Here is a 19,089-nt window from a genome sequence, read left to right as displayed (position 1 = left end):
TTTCTAGAGGGGGGCAATCGCAGATGTTGGTGTTTATGCATTCGTGTATTTTTATGGTGTTTGTATTGTTTTTTGGCTGTCCTGTGTTAGTTATGCTGTACGTTGTGAATTTTGTTTTCGATATGTTTAGTGTGAGTGTATTTGAGTCCAACCATTTTTTCACTTGCGTGATTCCTAGATTCGCTATGTTATAAACCTTATTCCAATCCTTAGATTTAAATAATAAAACTGTGTCGTCTGCGTAACTAATTATTTCTCCATCTATTTCCATGCTGCAAAGTTCATTTATGTAAATTATGAAAAGAACGGGCCCTAGTATGCTTCCTTGTGGAACTCCGTGTGTAATCGGCAGTGGTTTGCTAGTATAGTTATTAATTTTGACTTGTTGTGTTCTGTCGCTCATGTAGCTTATTAATAGTTGTAGTTCTTTGTCTTTGATACCCATATTTTCTAATTTTTTAAAAAGTGTTTTGTGGCATATTGAATCAAAGGCTTTAGCCAAATCTAAATATATCGCTATGCATTTAAACCCTTGATCTAAGTTGCTATGTATATAATCTATTGTACTTGCTAAAGCTTCTTTTGTGCTTCTTTTTTCTCTAAATCCATATTGTTTGTCCGAGATTAATTTGTTTTCTTCCAGGTATTTTATTATTTGGTTTTTTAATAGTCTTTCGAAAATCTTTGATATAGAGTTTAACAAAGTAATTGGTCTATAGTTAGTTATTTCCATTTTATCTCCGGATTTATACATAGGGATTACCAGTCCTTTTTTAAGAGTATTAGGAAAGCAGGCATGTGTTATGCTAAGGTTGATTAGGTGTGTTATAGGTTTTAATATTTCATTTTTTATTATTTTAATGCAATCCGTTGTTATCTCATCTAATCCAGGAGCAATCTGGTTTTTTAATGTATTTATTATTTTGTTAATTTCCATTTCCGAACTTGTTTTTAATATAAATCTGTGTTGTGTTGGTTGGGTATCGATGTTTGATCTGTTTGTTTGTGTTAGTGTGTTTGTGCTGTGTTTTTTACGATTCGCTAAAACTTTCCCTATAGTTGCAAAAAAGTTATTTGCGTGGTTTGCCATCATTTCTATATTTTTTTTGGCATCTATTTTTTTCGAGTTAATATTTAGATGTTCGATAGTATTTTTTTGTTTGTATTTTTGTGTGTATGTAACTTCCTTTAATATTTTCCATATTTCCTTTGGGTAATTGTTTGCTTTTTTAAGTTTTTCTTTGTAGTACATCTCCTTAGCTACTCTAATAATTTTCGTGCATATGTTTCTATATCTTTTATAGTAATTAAGTTGTTCCATGTCATACGGTGTTTGTTTAATTTGTTTGTGAATTTTGTCTCGTTTACGAATACAGTTTAATATTCCTTGTGTTATCCATAGTTTAATTTTTTTTGCTTTGTGTGTAAGTTTTATATGTTTTATTGTAGTGTAATTATTTATTTCTTGCGTTAGCGTATTTGTAAATGTATTCCAGGCTTCCTCGACATTATCTATTTGGTATAATGTATTCCAGTTTATTTTTTGGAGTTTTTCTTTTAAGTTTGAGTAGTCAATTATTTTTTTTGTAAATATTTTATTTTGTTTCGAAGTAGTGTTTTCGGTGTCTATTGCTATCATATTCATGTAGTGATCAGTGATTGTGCTTTCAAGTACTACTGTTTTGGTTTTTAGTTTTGTCTTGATCATTATATGGTCTATGCAGCTTTTAGTGTTTTGTGTGACCCGTGTTGGGACCTTTATTATTGGCTCCAGTCCGTGTTGTGCTAGTATTGCTAGGTATTCTATGTTTTGTGGGTGTCCGTTTAGTAGAATGTTTATATTAAGATCTCCTATGATGATGATATTTTTGTATTTGTTGAGATCATTTAATGTATTGTTAAGATCAGTTAAGAAATTTGTGATGTTGTTTTTGGATGGAGATCTGTACATAGCTAGGATACATGTTTCTTTTCTATATGTAATTTGTATGCAGTTGGAGTCGATTATGTTTATTTCTTGAATGGTTGTGTTATTTTTATCACTGACGTATATAACTATACCATCATTTTGGTTTTTGTGTATTTTTGTATGGTGTGTATTATAGTTTTTGATTGTATTTGGTATGTAGTTGTCATTCAACCAGCATTCTGTCAGTACAATGACATCAAAATTATTTTCAAGCTGTTGGAGGTATATAAAAAATTCATCAAAATTTTTATTGATCGATCTAATGTTTTGGTGTAATATATTAATTCTATGTTTTTCTTTTGTGAATTTGGTCCAGAGGTTAATATCATTTGTACTTTCACAGTAGTGTTGATTGTCCGAATCTATATATTCCATGTAATCTGCCATGTTGGTGTGTATTTGTGTAAGTATGTGATGTGAGGTTGTGTTAGATGTACACTCGTGTTTATGTCAGTTTATTAGATATATCGTTTAGGTGTTTTATTTCCATAACCTTTGAGTCTTTGGATTTTCTGACGAGAATTTTTCCTGATTTTACCCAAACATATTTGTAGTCTTTTTCTTGGGCTCCTTTTCTGGTGTTCCAGTGCAGATTTTTGTAATATTGGGTTAATGCCGCATTAAGATAAACATATTTGGCTCCTTCTCCGTTGAATTTTTTTATCGGGTCACTGTGTTTGGATGCTAACATGGTTTGTGCTTTTGTGGTATCCTTAAAACTAATTGTTATTTTTGTTTGATCATTTGTTTTGTTTGTTGTGACTTTGTATGTATCCTCTGGGGACATCTCTTTGGATCTTGTGAATCCGTAGAGATTGCCTATCTGTGTTTAGGATCTTATGGATCCGTAGAGATTGCCTATATGTGGTTCGCGAACCAATTTTAAATGTGTTTAAACTTTTAAAAGCTGGTTTTAAGATGACTACATTTAGATTAGATTCTTCGCAAATCGTTTTATTTCCAGTTTTCAATAAATTTAAAGCTTAATAAAACCCACATGGGTTTTAAATCAACGATGGACGGTGTTTTTTTATATATATTAAAAGAATTATCTTTTTCAGAAAAAACAGTACCTACTAGAATACTAGATGAGTGCATCCTGTTTGTTTATCATCAAGCCAATATCGAAAGAATAGAAAGAATTAAAAAAATTGAAACACATAAATTATAATTTTTTGTATTTCTTTGGCATTCACTATGTAACAATTTCTAGACATTTTTTTGTTTTTAATGAGTTTTTATTATTCACAATGTACATTTGTTACGTATAACTTTTTTTATAAAATTAGCGACCGGTTTAGACACGTCCGTGTCATTAACTAGATATTTTAAAACTAAATTTTTAAGTGCAGAAATATGGGGTTTTATTTAGTTTGGTTCTTTGGTGGGAGGGATTTGAGGGAGGGGGAGAGGGTTGAGAGGGAAACGGAGGGAGGAGTCAACATAACGGGGAACATTGTCAATAGAGGTGATTTGCAAGGTGCTATTATTTTATTACTATATTAATGCTTGAATTCATTTTTTTGTTGATTTCTAATGTTTCTAATGCGCACAAATTAAAATATTTATTAATGTTAGAATGTTTAAACATAGTTTTATCCCGGTTGAAGCTATGGCCTGTCTCTATCAAATGATTAGCGAACTCGGAGAAATTATTATTTTTTAAACATAGTTCGTGTTCCCTAATTCTGGTTTTGAAATTTCTTGTAGTCATACCTACATACTGCGAGTTACAATCATTACACTCTAAAGTGTATATCCCATTTTTATCTAATTTCAACAAATCACCTCTATTGACAATGTTCCCCGTTATTTTGACTCCTCCCTCCGTTTCCCTCTCAACCCCCTCCCCCTCCCTCAAATCCCTCCCACCAAAGAACCAAACTAAATAAAAACCCATATTTCTGCACTTAAAAATTTAGTTTTAAAATAGCCACTTAACGACACGGACGTGTCGAAACCGGTCGCTAATTTAAAAAAAAAAAATTATACGTAACAAATGTACATTGCGAATAATAAAAACTCATTAAAAACAAAAAAAAAACATAAATTATAAACTAAACTTACACTTCTCAAATTATAATCCATTAAATTTCATAATTTTAACTCCCTCAAAACACGACGTCTGATTTTTGATCTAATCTTATTATTTAAAATCCTAAATAATGGTCTGGACTCACCAGAACTTACCAATTTAATAAATCTTCATATTCCGTCTAGATCAAACCGAAAATCTGATTTATTTTATCTACCCTCGTGTAGAAAAAACATTTGAAAAAATTCCCCAATTCCTCGTATATGTGCACAATATAATATAAAATTTTACGGCATTGACATTTTTGGTAATAACCTAAAGAATTATCGATATGAAGTAATGCGTACGATCGATTATTAATATGAGAATATGGAATGTATCGGCAGCATCTCCTATCCTCTTCCTATTTTCCTCTTCCTCTCTCCTTCCTTTAACACAAAATTAATTTTAAGACATTAAAACTTCATTTCTAATGAACTTTAACATAAGAAACTTCTGTGACTTAACTTCAGTTAACTTGTATAGTTATATCTATCATTGTATATTATATAAAAGCTGTTTGTTTCTTACAAAATAAATAAATCCTCGAGAAAATAATGTTAAGTTTATCAACAAAATTCAGCGAAGGATCTTATTTATTTCTTGCTAGAGCAATCCCGATGACATACAAAACTCATTTTAGGACTGGAGTAACTTACAATACATAAGGAGTATTAGAGTTAATATTTACAATTTTACATTGGTATTTTGATAGCAAAATTATTAATAATAATAATAATTAGTTTCACACCCAAATCATCACAAAAAAATTAAAAGGGAGTTTCAGTAGAAAAACAAGAAAGAAACAAACAGCAATAAACACATAAGTACAAAGCCAAGGTAGGAATTTACAAAAAAGGTATTATCCACTAATATATTGGTAAAAATAGATTATGCTTGATTACAAATACGGATACCGAAAGGAATCAAGGGTAAAGAGTAAAAAGAATCAAGACTGTATGTAGGTATGTATGAATTAACTTTATAAAATATTATTTAAAAGCATTCTTTTGAAAAACAAATTTGAATGCGGGCTGTTATACATATCTGGAGGAGAGTTATAGAGTGTGTAGGCAATATAGTTAAGGCGATGCCATACGTAGTAATGCAAAATCATGTGTTTTTGGTTTGAAAATTTGGTCGTCCAGAAATATTTCAGTTGCTTTAATTAAATACTGCGAGTAGAATACATCTTGGCCTTTGAAACAATCGAGTATTTTTTAGATAAGTCTTTTTATAAGCCCAGAAAAAAATAATGTATAAGGCCTATGAAAACTGCTTTAAAGTTCAAAATCTCCTACTTACGAAACCATTTTCGGTTATGATTTTATTGTATAGTGTGGAAAATTAAGTTATTTATAAAATGATCGAAAAAAAATTAAATATTTATGCCTGAACATCCACAAAATAAAATAAAAGGCACTTTTTGGACATGTTTTTTTCTTGCATAAATCAAAACAGGCGGATGGTGTTAAGCGGGAATTTAAACCTTATCGCCATATACGTAAGGGTTGTTATTGATAGCGGCTCAATGTAAAATGTGACACGACGTAGTGCATTGCCTAAGAGATTTTATTACATATTTTGTAGTGTGTGTTCGGATTAAACTATCAAATACAAAATGTACTACTATTTTAATTAATGCAATATACAAAAAAAAAAATTTCAAATTATCGCCTGCAGTGCTAACACTTTTTTACCTTTTCCGAATCACGAGTAGTTTCAGTGCATTCAACATTCTGCAGGTAACAGGAATCATTATTTTCTAGGACGATGCCAACACGCCATTTGTTATTTTTATACCCTTTGATATTCACGTAGTGATGTCGTCTCGTACAACAAAATTTTATTTAATTTTTTTACCAATGTACCATATTAATTAGAGCATGCTGAGGATAGAATTATTGTAAAATACCTATATAGTACCGAATATACTATTTTTTCATACACAATGTTGATATTTGCGGCCGGCCGAAAAGTTAGTGACGTACGCGGTGGTACCTACTGCAGCACTGCCATTCGAATTATGAATAATTATACTAAATTGTGTCTCGTACGTCATGAGGGAAAATTGCATACATTTTACCCATACCCATGAATAATTCATTAGGATATTTTCTTTAGCTATTGGTTTTACCCAAGTTCACTTTGAATGCTAATTTATTTACTATCTGTACCTCGCCACGCATGTTGTCGCTCAGTATGTCTGTGCAGATAGAGGAACAATAGCGCGTTTTGCTTTTACGTCCAACAGATGGCGCTGTTTTTTTTTAAAGCATATTTTTACCTGTCACAGATTACATCTTTACAGCATAAAAACACACGCGTATTCGAATGTAACATTGTGTCAAAATTTCAAAAAGAATCGGTGAAGAACTATCGGAGAATTAAGATTTTGAACAAAAGAATATTAACATTTTTATTTATACAGATTAGCTGTACCTACCTCGTCACGCGTTTCTGTGGCTCAGTCTTTCTGTACATATAAATTACAAACGATTCAAAATATAGCGACTTTTCAATACCCCAAGCCACGGTTTTGGGACCATTGTTATTTATTATATATGTTAATGATATATTCAATATTTCCAAATATGGAGACATTGTCTCTTACGCTGACGATACAGTCCTACTACTAAAAGCAAACACCTGGTCAGAATTAAATAACATGGCAAATACAGATATCAATGAACTAAAATTATGTTTTGATGAAAACCTGTTGACTTTAAATTCTAAAAAAACTTATTATTTACCATTTTTCATTAAAAAACAAGAAACACCTAAAGAAATAAACATAATTATCCACTCTGTGAAAAATACAGAAAACCACAAATGCAATATGTTATGTACAAACATAGAAAGCAAGACCGATATTAAGTACCTAGGCATAACAATAGACCAGCGTTTAAAATGGTCCCCACATATAAATATTCTGAACAACAGAATAAGGAAACTAACATATATATTTAGATGTTTAAGAGATATTTTAAACGAAAAATTACTTAGAACCACATACTTCGCTTTCTGTCAATCAATTATACAATACGGCATTATAGGTTGGGGCGGTACATATAAAAATCAAACTCAAACAATTTACATATCACAAAAACTAATAATAAAAACCATATTAAAAAAACCCTATTCATATTCGTCCGAACTTTTATTCAAACAATTTAAGGTCAGAAAATTAAGTGCATTATACTTCTACCATGCAACATTACAAATTTATAAAAACTATATTCAAAATAAAATTGCACCCTTTAAAAATAACAGAAATCTTAGACAAACGTCAATACTTCCTACTCCTAAATGTAAAAAAACAATAGGACAGTTCAACCATGAATATCTCGGAGTTAAATTTTTTAACTCATTACCAGAAAAAATTAGAAACATGAATGCAAATATAAACGAATTCAAAAGCCACCTTAAAAAGTATTCCGAACAGTTGAACTGAATCATATCAAATATAAACCAATATAACAACACCCCCATACACACAAGTGAAAAAATCAAAAATGAAAAAAAAGATCATAATAGGTAGGTACCTAATGATAACATAAAATAATAAAAAAACATGAATAAGTGATATTACAGTTCAAATTAAATGATCCATCATGGAGGTCGATGCGTCGTCCCACTTGATTGCACAAGCCACATTACTTCCTCATGTGGTGAGATATCGAAAAAGTCATTTTATTGTCGTTATTGACTCATTAAATATAATATATTTTCATCAGAATAAAAAATCAGGAGGCGACCTTATTATGATCATTATTTAGGTGGGTCAAGAATGTTCTTCTTCATAAAAAGTGGATTGTAGTTCAATAAGAAATATGCAAATTTCATTAAAAACAATCATTAATTCCTTAGCTTCTTAGTCGGAATGAGTGAGATTAATCATCAATCTAAGATCTGTATCTGTCTCTGTCCATCAAATATGGAAACGCGAAAAAAACGCGCTAGTTCGCACGTTTCCCATGCAGAAATATGCTCGTTTTTGTCGATGACGAAGCTAGTTGACAATGTTTAGAAAAATAAATTTATGCTCACACTAAATTAACGATGTACTTCAATTCAAGAGTTTAACATTTTGGTATTAGGAACCTATTTGGTATGAGTACAATAAACAAACTGTCTAATGCTACGTATACATACGCGAGCCGAACTGCCGAGCTGAATCTCGTTCTCGTTCCTTTCTAGTAATTCGTGGCTCGGCTCGTTAGTTTGGTTAAAACGGTCTTATATCAGGCTCGAGACCGGCTTTACGACACCAACTTTGAACGGCCGTGTAATAATCTAATTAGTAAGACGGTAGATTGTCACTATTATTCATACTTTCAGTAAAATACGTGAAAAAATCTCGATTCAAGTCAATTATCCCAGTTTGACTCATAGCAGTAAATGTAAATATACTCAATATATATATATATATACATCCTCAATAGTTGCCTGCAGGATCTAGTAACATATTATTTATTTTTTTAATATTTTTTGTTGTAACTAAAAAGAGTGCTTTTGATGATTGATTTGTGAAACATTTAGGGGTGGATAATTACCTTGATAAGGGTGTCTCCCATCCTATGCAGGAACTCCCTAGTGAAGGCAGCAGATTCATCACCGCACTGCACTCGCACTGCCTGCTCAGAGCAACCCATGTAGGCTTGGAAGGAACTGAAACAACAGAAAAATAAGGGTGTCATTCACAAGTTCTGGGTGGAATAATGAAACGTTCTAATTACGCTTTACATAGATAAAACACAACGAATCTTTCAATGATTAATTTTTATAATAATAGAATATCCGTCAACCTTGTTGTTAGAGAATTGCAACAAAAAATTGAGTTTGAATCGATCCACAAAAAATATTATCATATAAATTTACTTTATGGTGCAATATAATAAAAGATAAAAATATATCTTCTTCTCACTGTAGCGGGCGGGAGACCTTCATTTGATGTGTATAAAAATCCACAGTTTTATTGTGAGATTGATGAAATTTAATAATAATGATTGGATTATTTGTATAGCGCCGTTTTCGTGAGAAAATCACCTCAAGGGCGCTTAACAACTTAATATATGCATTTAATTTATTCCTGTCACTTAGACATATACCTTATTACTTTTGGTGTATAACTAAGTTTCATAGCTAGTGACTTATAACGAGTGGCTCATAACTAAAATTAATGTCGAGTGATTTACAACTAAGGCTTTTGACTAATGAATTAAAACATATTTTTATGACACAGTGGTTATTTACACAATACCGCTATAATACGACTTACAATTTTGGCTTAAACTAGAGATTTACGACTAACATACATATTTACGTTTACAAATTTAGATTGTTATGATTTCTGCCCGTGGCGTCGGTGACAAGGTATACAATATAATAATAATAGTTTACGCAAAAATGGTTATTACATTAAAGTGTCAGGGACAAAAATCCCCTGGACTGAGCAATGAATTACTACTGAAACAAAAATACGGTCACTTTTCAGGAGTTGAAAAGGTGAGTCTTTAGTTTTGCTCTGAACTGTCGATATGAGCTGTCGATCTTTCGCAAATGTAAAGGGAGTTTGTTTCAAGTTGTTGGGCCTGCTACTGCAAAAAATCGGTCTCCAAAATTGGTATTGTTTTTGCGTATAAGTACTGAGAGTCTACCTATGGCTGTTGAAGATGCTGATCGAAGGGTTGCTTGCCCAACATTAACATCGTTTGGAAAGCACAGTTCCGACAAGTAGGGTGGCGCCATGTCATGTAATGAAGTCAATGAATGTCATTGAAGGTTCCGCAAATATTGTGAGATGTGGGAATATTTGGAGACGCCGGTTATCAGCCTTGCTGCAGCATTGAAAATTGACTGAAGTCTGTCGGTGTATATTTTAAGGAGACTTTTAATAGTCGAGTCGACTTGACCTTCCAAATAAGAAAAAAGTCAATTTCTAAATCTGATTCGAAAAAACTCTGAGGGACTTTGGGGCTTTAGCTAGCATGAATATAAAAATAGTAATAATAGTTTATAGTTAGTTACAACCGATGTAAAAAAACAAGTAGGTTCCGTGAACAGTAGACCTCGCGTTCAAACAATATTTGAACGCAAGGTCTATTCGGATGTTTCTAATTTTCTCTTATTTAATAAATCAAAACCAAAATTTCCTCTCAAATCATAATATTCGTAAGTAGGTAGGTACTAAAATACCTCTTTACTTAGTTATAAACGTATTACTATTATTAATTGGCACTATCCCAATGACATAATACGTAGACATTATAGTAGGTACTTTAATATTGATTATTCCGATTTGACAGCTCCTAGTAAGATCCACGCACATGCGAACTCTGGCGGTATAAAAATGCAGTATCCAATACGGCCACCATCTTGAACCGAAAATGGAATGCAACAAAACAATTTACAGACAGATTAAATGCCAAGCGGTCGAGTTAAAATAGGACTTGGCTTCGCTAAGTCAATTATATAAAACGCGTTAAATAAATTTAATAAAAAACACGTGCTATGTTTGAAGACCATTGCCCACGAAACAGCTTATAACCCCAATATAGTTGTGTAGATACAAGATAACGTACATTTTTTATTAAAAAATAAAATTACTTCGCGGGTAATTTTGCAGCGAAAATCAAATTTAAATAAATTAAGCAAAAAAAACACTGGAAATTACCTACTATGTTTTGCTAGTCCTGTATTAAATTTAACATCAACTTATGCGAAAAGGTTCATATATCATTTTTACGTGCTAAAACATGATAATAGTTAAGTACCATTCGGGCTTACTGCGCAATTCTGTTCATGAAATAGTTGCCAGTGAAAGGGACAAAAAGTGTACCTGTACCAGTTAAATTTACATTGTAATGTGCCTATCTGTATGGTAAACAAACAAAAAATTGAACAGAACAAGATAAAAGTAATGAACGCAGATTTTTTAGAGGCACAGACCAAAAGTTCATTTTGTGGACTTAACTACCTCACAACACAGATGTATATCACCTCTATGCCTCACAACGATATTTTCAAGCGTATTTTACATGAAAATGTGTCAAATGTTATGCACAAAATAGTTGCTACCCCACGTAATTTCTTTTGATGAAAAAATATTAAACTCGTACATATTTTATGTGGAATGGGACAACCTGATAATTTTACAGCAGTTCTACTTGCGGATACAGGATGCTTTGATTATTATTAAAACGATTATGGCGTTCATAGATCCTGTAAGCACTCAGGATATACAAGGTTTTCCAATAAGAGGTGTTATTTTGATATTCAAAGAAAAATGCCATTTTTTAATATAAATGATCAAATGTTTATTTCATTATAAAGAGGAAGGTATGCCGTTAATAGTGAAAAATAACATCAGTCAAATGACTACAACGACCACGCCTACAGGACCATATCCTTTTCATGAAATTTTCCATAGCCAAATCGCAAAGTGGCTGCCTTATGTCCTCGATAGCCTCACGAATTCCATCTTTGAGGTCTTGAATCGACGCTGGGCTGTTCGCGTAGACCTTCTCTTTCACGAGGCCCCAAAGGAAGAAGTCGCAAGGTGTTAAATCACAAGATCTCGGTGGCCAATTGTGATCACCTCTTCGAGAGATAACACGGTCCGGAAACTTTTCCCGTAAAAGATCAGTGGTTTCGTTGCTTGTGTGGCACGTAGCCCCGTCTTGTTGAAATTAAACGTTGTCCAGATCAATATCATCCAATTCCGCCCATAAAAAATCATTTATTCCTTAATTAATATTCAAAATAACACCTCTTATTGGAAACCCTGTATATGTCCATTGCGCTTCACCTTATTTCATTCATTTTCAAGTAATATAGGCTTGAAGTTTAAAAGAGGTGTCATTAGGTTTTTGAACATGTCTCGATCCTACAATATGCTATTCAATTCACACGGGAGACCCTGAAGCAAATAATTTCTGTTGGGGCCTATGTCATCTTTTAGGATGCTGTGTAAAGGATCTTTTTTAATGAAAAAAAGGAGAGTAAGTTTTGGGAAGGTAAAAGGTATAAGAGTTGGGTAGGAATCTAGGGATCAGTGTTTCATGGAGTGGCGACATCTCACCCACTGCGGCGCAAGGTGATTGGTCGAGAAACCAGTTGAAGAGGTCAAAGGGTCTGCCCAAACCACTCTCTCTTAATGTTTCACGCCACGCACCTGGTAGGTAGGCGCATCTTGAACACACTTCAACCGATGAACCAAGGCACCCCTGCTAAATCACCAAACGTAGCGAAACACTTGGGGTGACCTGTGGCAGAGGTATTGGTTATCCAAGAAATGGTTCCCAAACCCACCTCCCAAATTGAAAATGGGTATTGCTATCACCATATTTATTTCCGGGGATAAGTAATGAAATGACGAAACGATCGGCGTAACATTTAACAAGGTATTATGTCTAGACTTGCTGGATTATATGCGATAAGGCGATTGACTGATCGACCATCCAAGAAGCAGTGGGCGAGGCCTTGAATTTTGTTAACGTCATTCCACTACGGATCAGCATGACGGAACACAGCTAAATGTTACAGCATATACTATTGATATCGAAATTAGGTTATATCAATTCTATAAATAACATGTACGTAACGATGTACCATACTTTGCGATCGGTGGTATCGTTACAAATAAAAAGTATGAATTAAAAAAAAAGTTAGTTTCATAGTTCCTCATTTAGTCGCCTACAAAAGATTCGGATCAAGATGCATACTGTTACTGTGTACTGTTTTCGTAAGAAAATGGAACAAATAATTATTTTTTTTATTTTTTTATTATTGATACATTATTTTACAGTATTTCATATCTTAATTCAGTAATGTTGGCATCACTGGGTTATTTACCCGTGCTGAGGCCCCCATTTTAAAATATACGAATTTATACATTTAAACAAAAAACAACATTAAAATAAAGATAAATTTAAACTAAAAATAAAGATTAGAAATTAAAATTTAATTTTCACACTAAAATAAAAATATGAAAAGAGAATGGAAATCGGCATTTATAATGATTTATGTGTTTGTGCGTGTTGCGTGTTTTATATTTTTTTTTTGGGTTGCGTGTATATGTTTTATTCTTTTTTTTTTTGGTGCCCTTTTTTACTCATTTAAAGTACGCTCTAGCGTGTTTAAAACGCACTTTATGAAACGCGCGTTTTTTAAAGTTACCATGGCAACATCAACAAATCAACAAAATGTGAAGTCTAAATGTCAACTTTTAACTATAAATCCAACTATTAATCTTATGTGACAGATTGCAAATTAATGTTTGTGTTTTTCATTTCCATGACAACAAGATATTGTGATGTCACATCACGAATTCATTAATAGTTCTCATTTCCAAATTTTTAATAATAATATCAATATTTATGTTTTCAAAGCGTACCAATAAAAAAAATAGCGTAAAGTATTCGTGGATAACTGGTCTTTAAAACACTTGCTTTATTTCGAGCACTCGGCTACGCCATCGTGCTCGAAAAATCGCGCGTGTTTTAAAGACCTGTTTATCCACTTATACTTTAATATACTATTTTTCTATTGGTGCCCTTTTTTACTCATTTAAAGTACGCTCTAGCGTGTTTAAAACGCACTTTATGGAACGCGCGTTTTTTAAAGTTACCATGGCAACATCAACAAATCAACAAAATGTGAAGTCTAAATATCAACTTTAAATATAAATCTGACAGGAATATTTTAAACGTCAAATGTTTGTGTTTTTCATTTCCATGACAACAAGATATTGAGATGTCACATCACGAATTCATTAATATTTCTTATTTCCAAATTTTTAATAATAATATCAATATTTATGTTTTCAAAGTGTACCAATAAAAAAAAATAGCGTAAAGTATTCGTGGATAACTGGTCTTTAAAACACTTGCTTTATTTCGAGCACTCGGCTACGCCGTCGTGCTCGAAAAATCGCGCGTGTTTTAAAGACCTGTATATCCACTTATACTTTAATATACTATTATGTTATAGAATTTTGGAAATATTGTCTTTTTTGTTCTTTAATCCATTTTTTTATTTTGTGTTTGAATTTATTTTTATTTTCCTCAATTTTTGTTTCAAGTGGAAGACTGTTGAATGCTTTAATAGCGTGGTATTTATGGTGTCTTTGTCCAAAGGTAGTGTTTACCGTCGGAGTTTTTATGTTTTTTTTATACGCTTTTCTGACCGGTCTATTAGTGATATTTTGTGTTTGTTGGGGTTTGTTTTTTTGGTCGAAAATGTAGTTTAGTAGAGTTTTAACATATAATTGGCGTATATCAAGTTTGTCACAGCTTTTAAATATTTGGTCTGTGTCGGTTAGTTTATGTTTTTTGAGTATGACCTTTAATATCGTTTTCTGTGCGATTTCTATTTGAGCGGTAGCTGCGTTTGTTGCTCCTCCCCAAGCAATTATTCCATATTCTATTATTGATTGGCATAGTGCATAATATATTGTTTTCAATTGTTTTATTTTATATATTTTTCTTATATTTAGGAAAATGTGTATTGTTCTGAGGAGTCTATTTGTGATTTTTTTGATGTGATGTGTCCATCTAAGATTATGGTCAATTACGATTCCTAGATACTTTATTTGTTCTGTTTTTTCTAGAGGGGGGCAATCGCAGATGTTGGTGTTTATGCATTCGTGTATTTTTATATGGTGTTTGTATTGTTTTTTGGCTGTCCTGTGTTGGTTATGCTGTACGTTGTGAATTTTGTTTTTGATATGTTTAGTGTGAGTGTATTTGAGTTCAACCATTTTTTCACTTGCGTGATTCCTAGATTCGCTATGTTATAAACTATAATATTTTCATGTCTTTTCTCATTTTTGACCCAATTATCAAGATATAATTTTTTTGTAATCTTTCAGAACAGTTGCATGATTTAAAAAAAAAACCATTTGATTCAACTTAAATACCATAAAATACAATTATTTATGTCGGGGCAGATGGTAAAAGATGAAATAAAGTTCTATTTTCTTGTAGATCAAAGTTTCGGTTTGTTTTGTGTTTTGACAGTTTCAGTGGTGTTTTTATTTATTATTTATTGTTTGACGTATTCGAATTGCGTGCGAGGCGATTCTGAAATTTAAACTTTTTTTTTTCAAAGACAGTTTTAATTTTATTGCGATTTATACCTACATTTCGTTTTGTTTTTTTTTTCTGTAGAATATATTATTATAGCTACATTTTGCACCATAAATATAATCTATGCACGACAACTATGATACGGGCATGTGCCTAGATTAGCACTTGACGTTTTTGTGTAAAAAAAATCAATAATAAAAATTCCAAGCTCTAGTGGAAATTATTTTATTCGCTAAAAATAGTGATGTTACGTTTTATGATGACATAAAATTTCAAGACAGAAAATTTGTGCAAATTTCATAACGCCAGAGCTCAAAGTTCTAGAGTTTTGTCGCCTGAGCACATAGATTTTCTGCTTCATACCTAGATAAATTACTAATTGAAACAAACGTAGTTCTAGGAGTAAAGAAAACAATAGAGCAAGCTGGTCCAAAAACGGCTTCACCGTAATGCGATTTGCATCAAGCGCAAAAAATAAATAAAAGGTTTCCGTGTTCATAAGGCAGTTTTAAAAAAGGCTATTTTGGTGACTGGCAAAAAGGTTATTATGACTGTACACTTTATACACAATAATACAGGTAACTCGAGATATAACGATACCCAAAAGTCAAGGTTAGGCCTATTACAGTGTACCTGTGTACAGTATATAGATACACAAATACAATGTACACAACTACACAGCAAACATCACGCCACCGTGTGACGTTACTATTGAACAAGGGCCGGCATTAGGTAATAATAATGGCACCACATAAATTTTCCAAGAATTAATAATTAAATATTTATATGTAGGATCTATCGATGTGTGATTGATAACTTAAGGCTTTATAACGAATTGGTTTACATTGTGAATACCAAAAATAAGCTTTAGATAATAATAATAATAAAAATATACTATTTATTGTCTTCTTTTCTTAGTAACAATATAGAGATAATGATATCCTCACTGGGATCTCCCGTGCTGAGGATGTCATTTACATATTATAATTTAATTATAAGAAATTAATATTACAACAAAGTAACATGTGAATTTTTTTTTTTTATATATTCAATAATATTATTATTGGGTTTATAAAAACAGTTTATTTTTAAACAAGTTCTGCTGTGTAATTATTATTACGCGTGACAGCTGTTTCGCCCTCTAAAGGCATTATCAAACTGTCGTAGACAGAATATATAAAAAATTAAAAAATAAAATGGAGTTTTACAAATTAAACTTAATAACAATAAACATATGAATATGTTAACATATATAAGTAGTATATATATATTTTTTTTAATAATTTTAAAATAAGTAAGATAGTGTTTTTTTTGTATGGTTCACTTTAGTAGATTCGGTTTTAGTCTGTGTTTGATATCAGTATATTTCTATTTCAGATCTCCCTATATTAAGTATCCAGTTTTTTATTTGAGATTTAAATGTTATAATGTTGGGGTTTTTGAGATAAATTGAAGGTTTTTCTATCGTTTCGCTTGAGTAGAACAAAAATAACAAATACAAATAAATAACTCAATAAAAAATATAAATGTAAACTGAATTGAAACGTTGCTTTTTAAATGTGAAACCGAACAAGAGTACTAACTGTATGGATCTAGTGAGACTATAGCATCCCAATTCGGGGTATGTTGTTGGGCTGAAGATAGTGGGGAGGGGAAGGAGATGGGGAAGAGGAAGGTGGCCCTCCCCACCACAACACACCCCAATTGGGGATGCCATAGTCTCACTGATTCTTGTAATTCGTAATATATATTTTTTATATTGATACAGTGACCTTACTGAAGAGATAAATGTACTTTAATTAGCGCATCTAAACCGTGCTTCACGCTCATACCGCGAAACTATGGTATTAGATAGAAATAAATCATCATAAATTTTAACTAGAATTAATATGTTTTTTTATTTCTTCTAGGGCAATCCCGATGAGTTACAAAACTTGTAGGACGAGAGGAACTTACAATACATAGGTGGGAGTTAGTAGTTGCAATTTAACTTTAGTGTTTTGGTCTCAAAATTATAAGTTTCACATACGAAACAGTACAAAAATAGAAAAAGGGAGGTTAAGTAGAACAAACAAAAAAGGAAACAGACAGGGATATACACATAAGCATAGAGCCAAGGTAGGAATTTAAAAGAAGGTGCCCAATAAATTTTGTCAATTTTATTCTCTTGAAAAGTTTGTCAGCTAGACGCACATAAAAATAAACTGTATTCTTTGGCTATTGTACTGGACACCTACGCCAGTGACATTGACTGTAAATGCCGGTTTCCTCTGGGGGTACCTTGGGTAAGGATTTGCAAAGAAACACAACTTGCGAAAGTCGTCGGACAACTGACTGGTTGTGCCAGTTGTTTGCATATTTATTGAGTTCAAATTCAACACGTGTTAATGTAATTCTTATCTCTAAACAGGATGCATGAGAGCATTAAGGAACCAAGAAAAATAACCAAATTTTAATTACTACGGTTAAATCCCATTTGACACATGATACGTGTCCGGTGATAAGCTCCAAAAGGGATTCGGCGTCGTTAAATGCGTGATAACAGTAAATAGTCATTTCCTTAATTATTTTAATAATTATGTACATCCACCTGCTGTCCAGTACAGCTATATTCAAATAAATTGAACTATTTTCCTTAGATTTTCAGGCCCTGAGGAAAAAAACCTCAGGGTCTATGTCATCCTTGGGGATTATGCGTGGAGTGTCTTTTTAGGGAAAGAAATGAGAGAAAGTTCTGAGAAGGAAAAAGGTATGAGGGTTAGGTGGGAATCTAGGGGGTTAATGTGTCAGGAGTGACGTATGAATCCATCCCTCCCACGGTGCAAGGCGATGGGTCGAGAGAGTCCGGCTGGAGGGGTCAAAAGGTCTCCATCTACCTGTCTCTTCCGATACGACGCGCCACGCAGAAGGTGGACTAACGCATCAGCCGCCAAGACTTAAACAATCATTAGATACGGAGTCGAACTCGATGTAATGTAGTTTTTTAAAATAAACATTGTGGTATACAGTCATGTGTATAGTGGAAGAAGACGGAGACGCCCGAGAAAGATATAAACAATCACAAAGTCTTGCGGGGTCCACTAGTCGAATAAGTCTAAATTTCCAAAACAATACCAAAAAACACCTAGAACCGGTCGTGAGTTCTTACAAATAAGCCTTGCGCACATACTCGTAAATTGTGTTTACACACACACACACACTCTCTCAGGAATTACCAGGTAAATGAGTCAATTCATTCAAATATTCCATGCATACCAAGATCCTAGGATTGCGTCGCGGGTCGGAGTGAGTACTTCATAATATGAAGTCATACGACTTTATGTCGCACAACGCCAAATGTGATTGATGTTAGTCATGTTGTGCGTTGTTTTTATTTCGATTTCAACGCAAAAAAAACATGTTATATTAACAACAACAAAAAAATCAATTTTTATTGGAATAAGTTTTCTTTATGCTTTTTCTGTTGACGCAGAAAGATTTTTTAGTCGCTATAATCTTGTATTGACAGATCGTAGAACGAACATGACACACTCTTATGTAGAAACATGTGCCATGTTGAGTTTCAATCAATAATACAATAAACATGTTTCAAGTGATTTTGCTAATTTAATTGTTTATTTGGATATAAACGCTATGAAAACGCAAAATTAAAGCTATAAAAGCTATTTTTTCAATAATTAATGCTATATTTCTTAAAAATTAAAGCTATGAATGGGTGTCTAGATATAATAAAAAACGAATCACAGGTTAGTTCCCGCTTATCAAGCATCAAGTGCCAAGTAGTGCCGTCTTACGGGAATGATTAATCAATGCTCCTACTACACCCTTCAGCTCTACAGTATTCTATAGTATTCTATATTCTAGTTTTGTTCACTTTCTGGATAATTACGACAGCGGCATGTCTAAAACGTATTATTAACGGATGATTTACTAAACCTAAATATTCACCATTCCAC

The 19,089-nt window shown here is 32.5% G+C and overlaps 1 protein-coding gene across 1 annotated transcript in view; it reads right to left on the bottom strand.

Annotated features, from left to right (window-relative positions):
• LOC149419555 (uncharacterized) overlaps positions 1-19,089 on the bottom strand; it is a 278,820-nt gene that overhangs the window by 13,865 nt on the left and 245,866 nt on the right. The window contains exon 4 of the mRNA XM_089638390.1: positions 8,600-8,714. Within this exon, the coding sequence (XP_089494516.1) occupies positions 8,600-8,714 (115 nt within the window). The remainder of the gene's footprint in view (positions 1-8,599; positions 8,715-19,089) is intronic.

This window comes from Hesperophylax consimilis, chromosome 12, assembly GCF_061612785.1.
Source record: "Hesperophylax consimilis isolate HC1 chromosome 12, BYU_Hcon_1.0, whole genome shotgun sequence".
NCBI classification, from domain to species: domain Eukaryota; kingdom Metazoa; phylum Arthropoda; class Insecta; order Trichoptera; family Limnephilidae; genus Hesperophylax; species Hesperophylax consimilis.
Note: the sequence above shows the minus strand (reverse complement) of the source record. Positions and strands in the feature narration are given on the sequence as shown.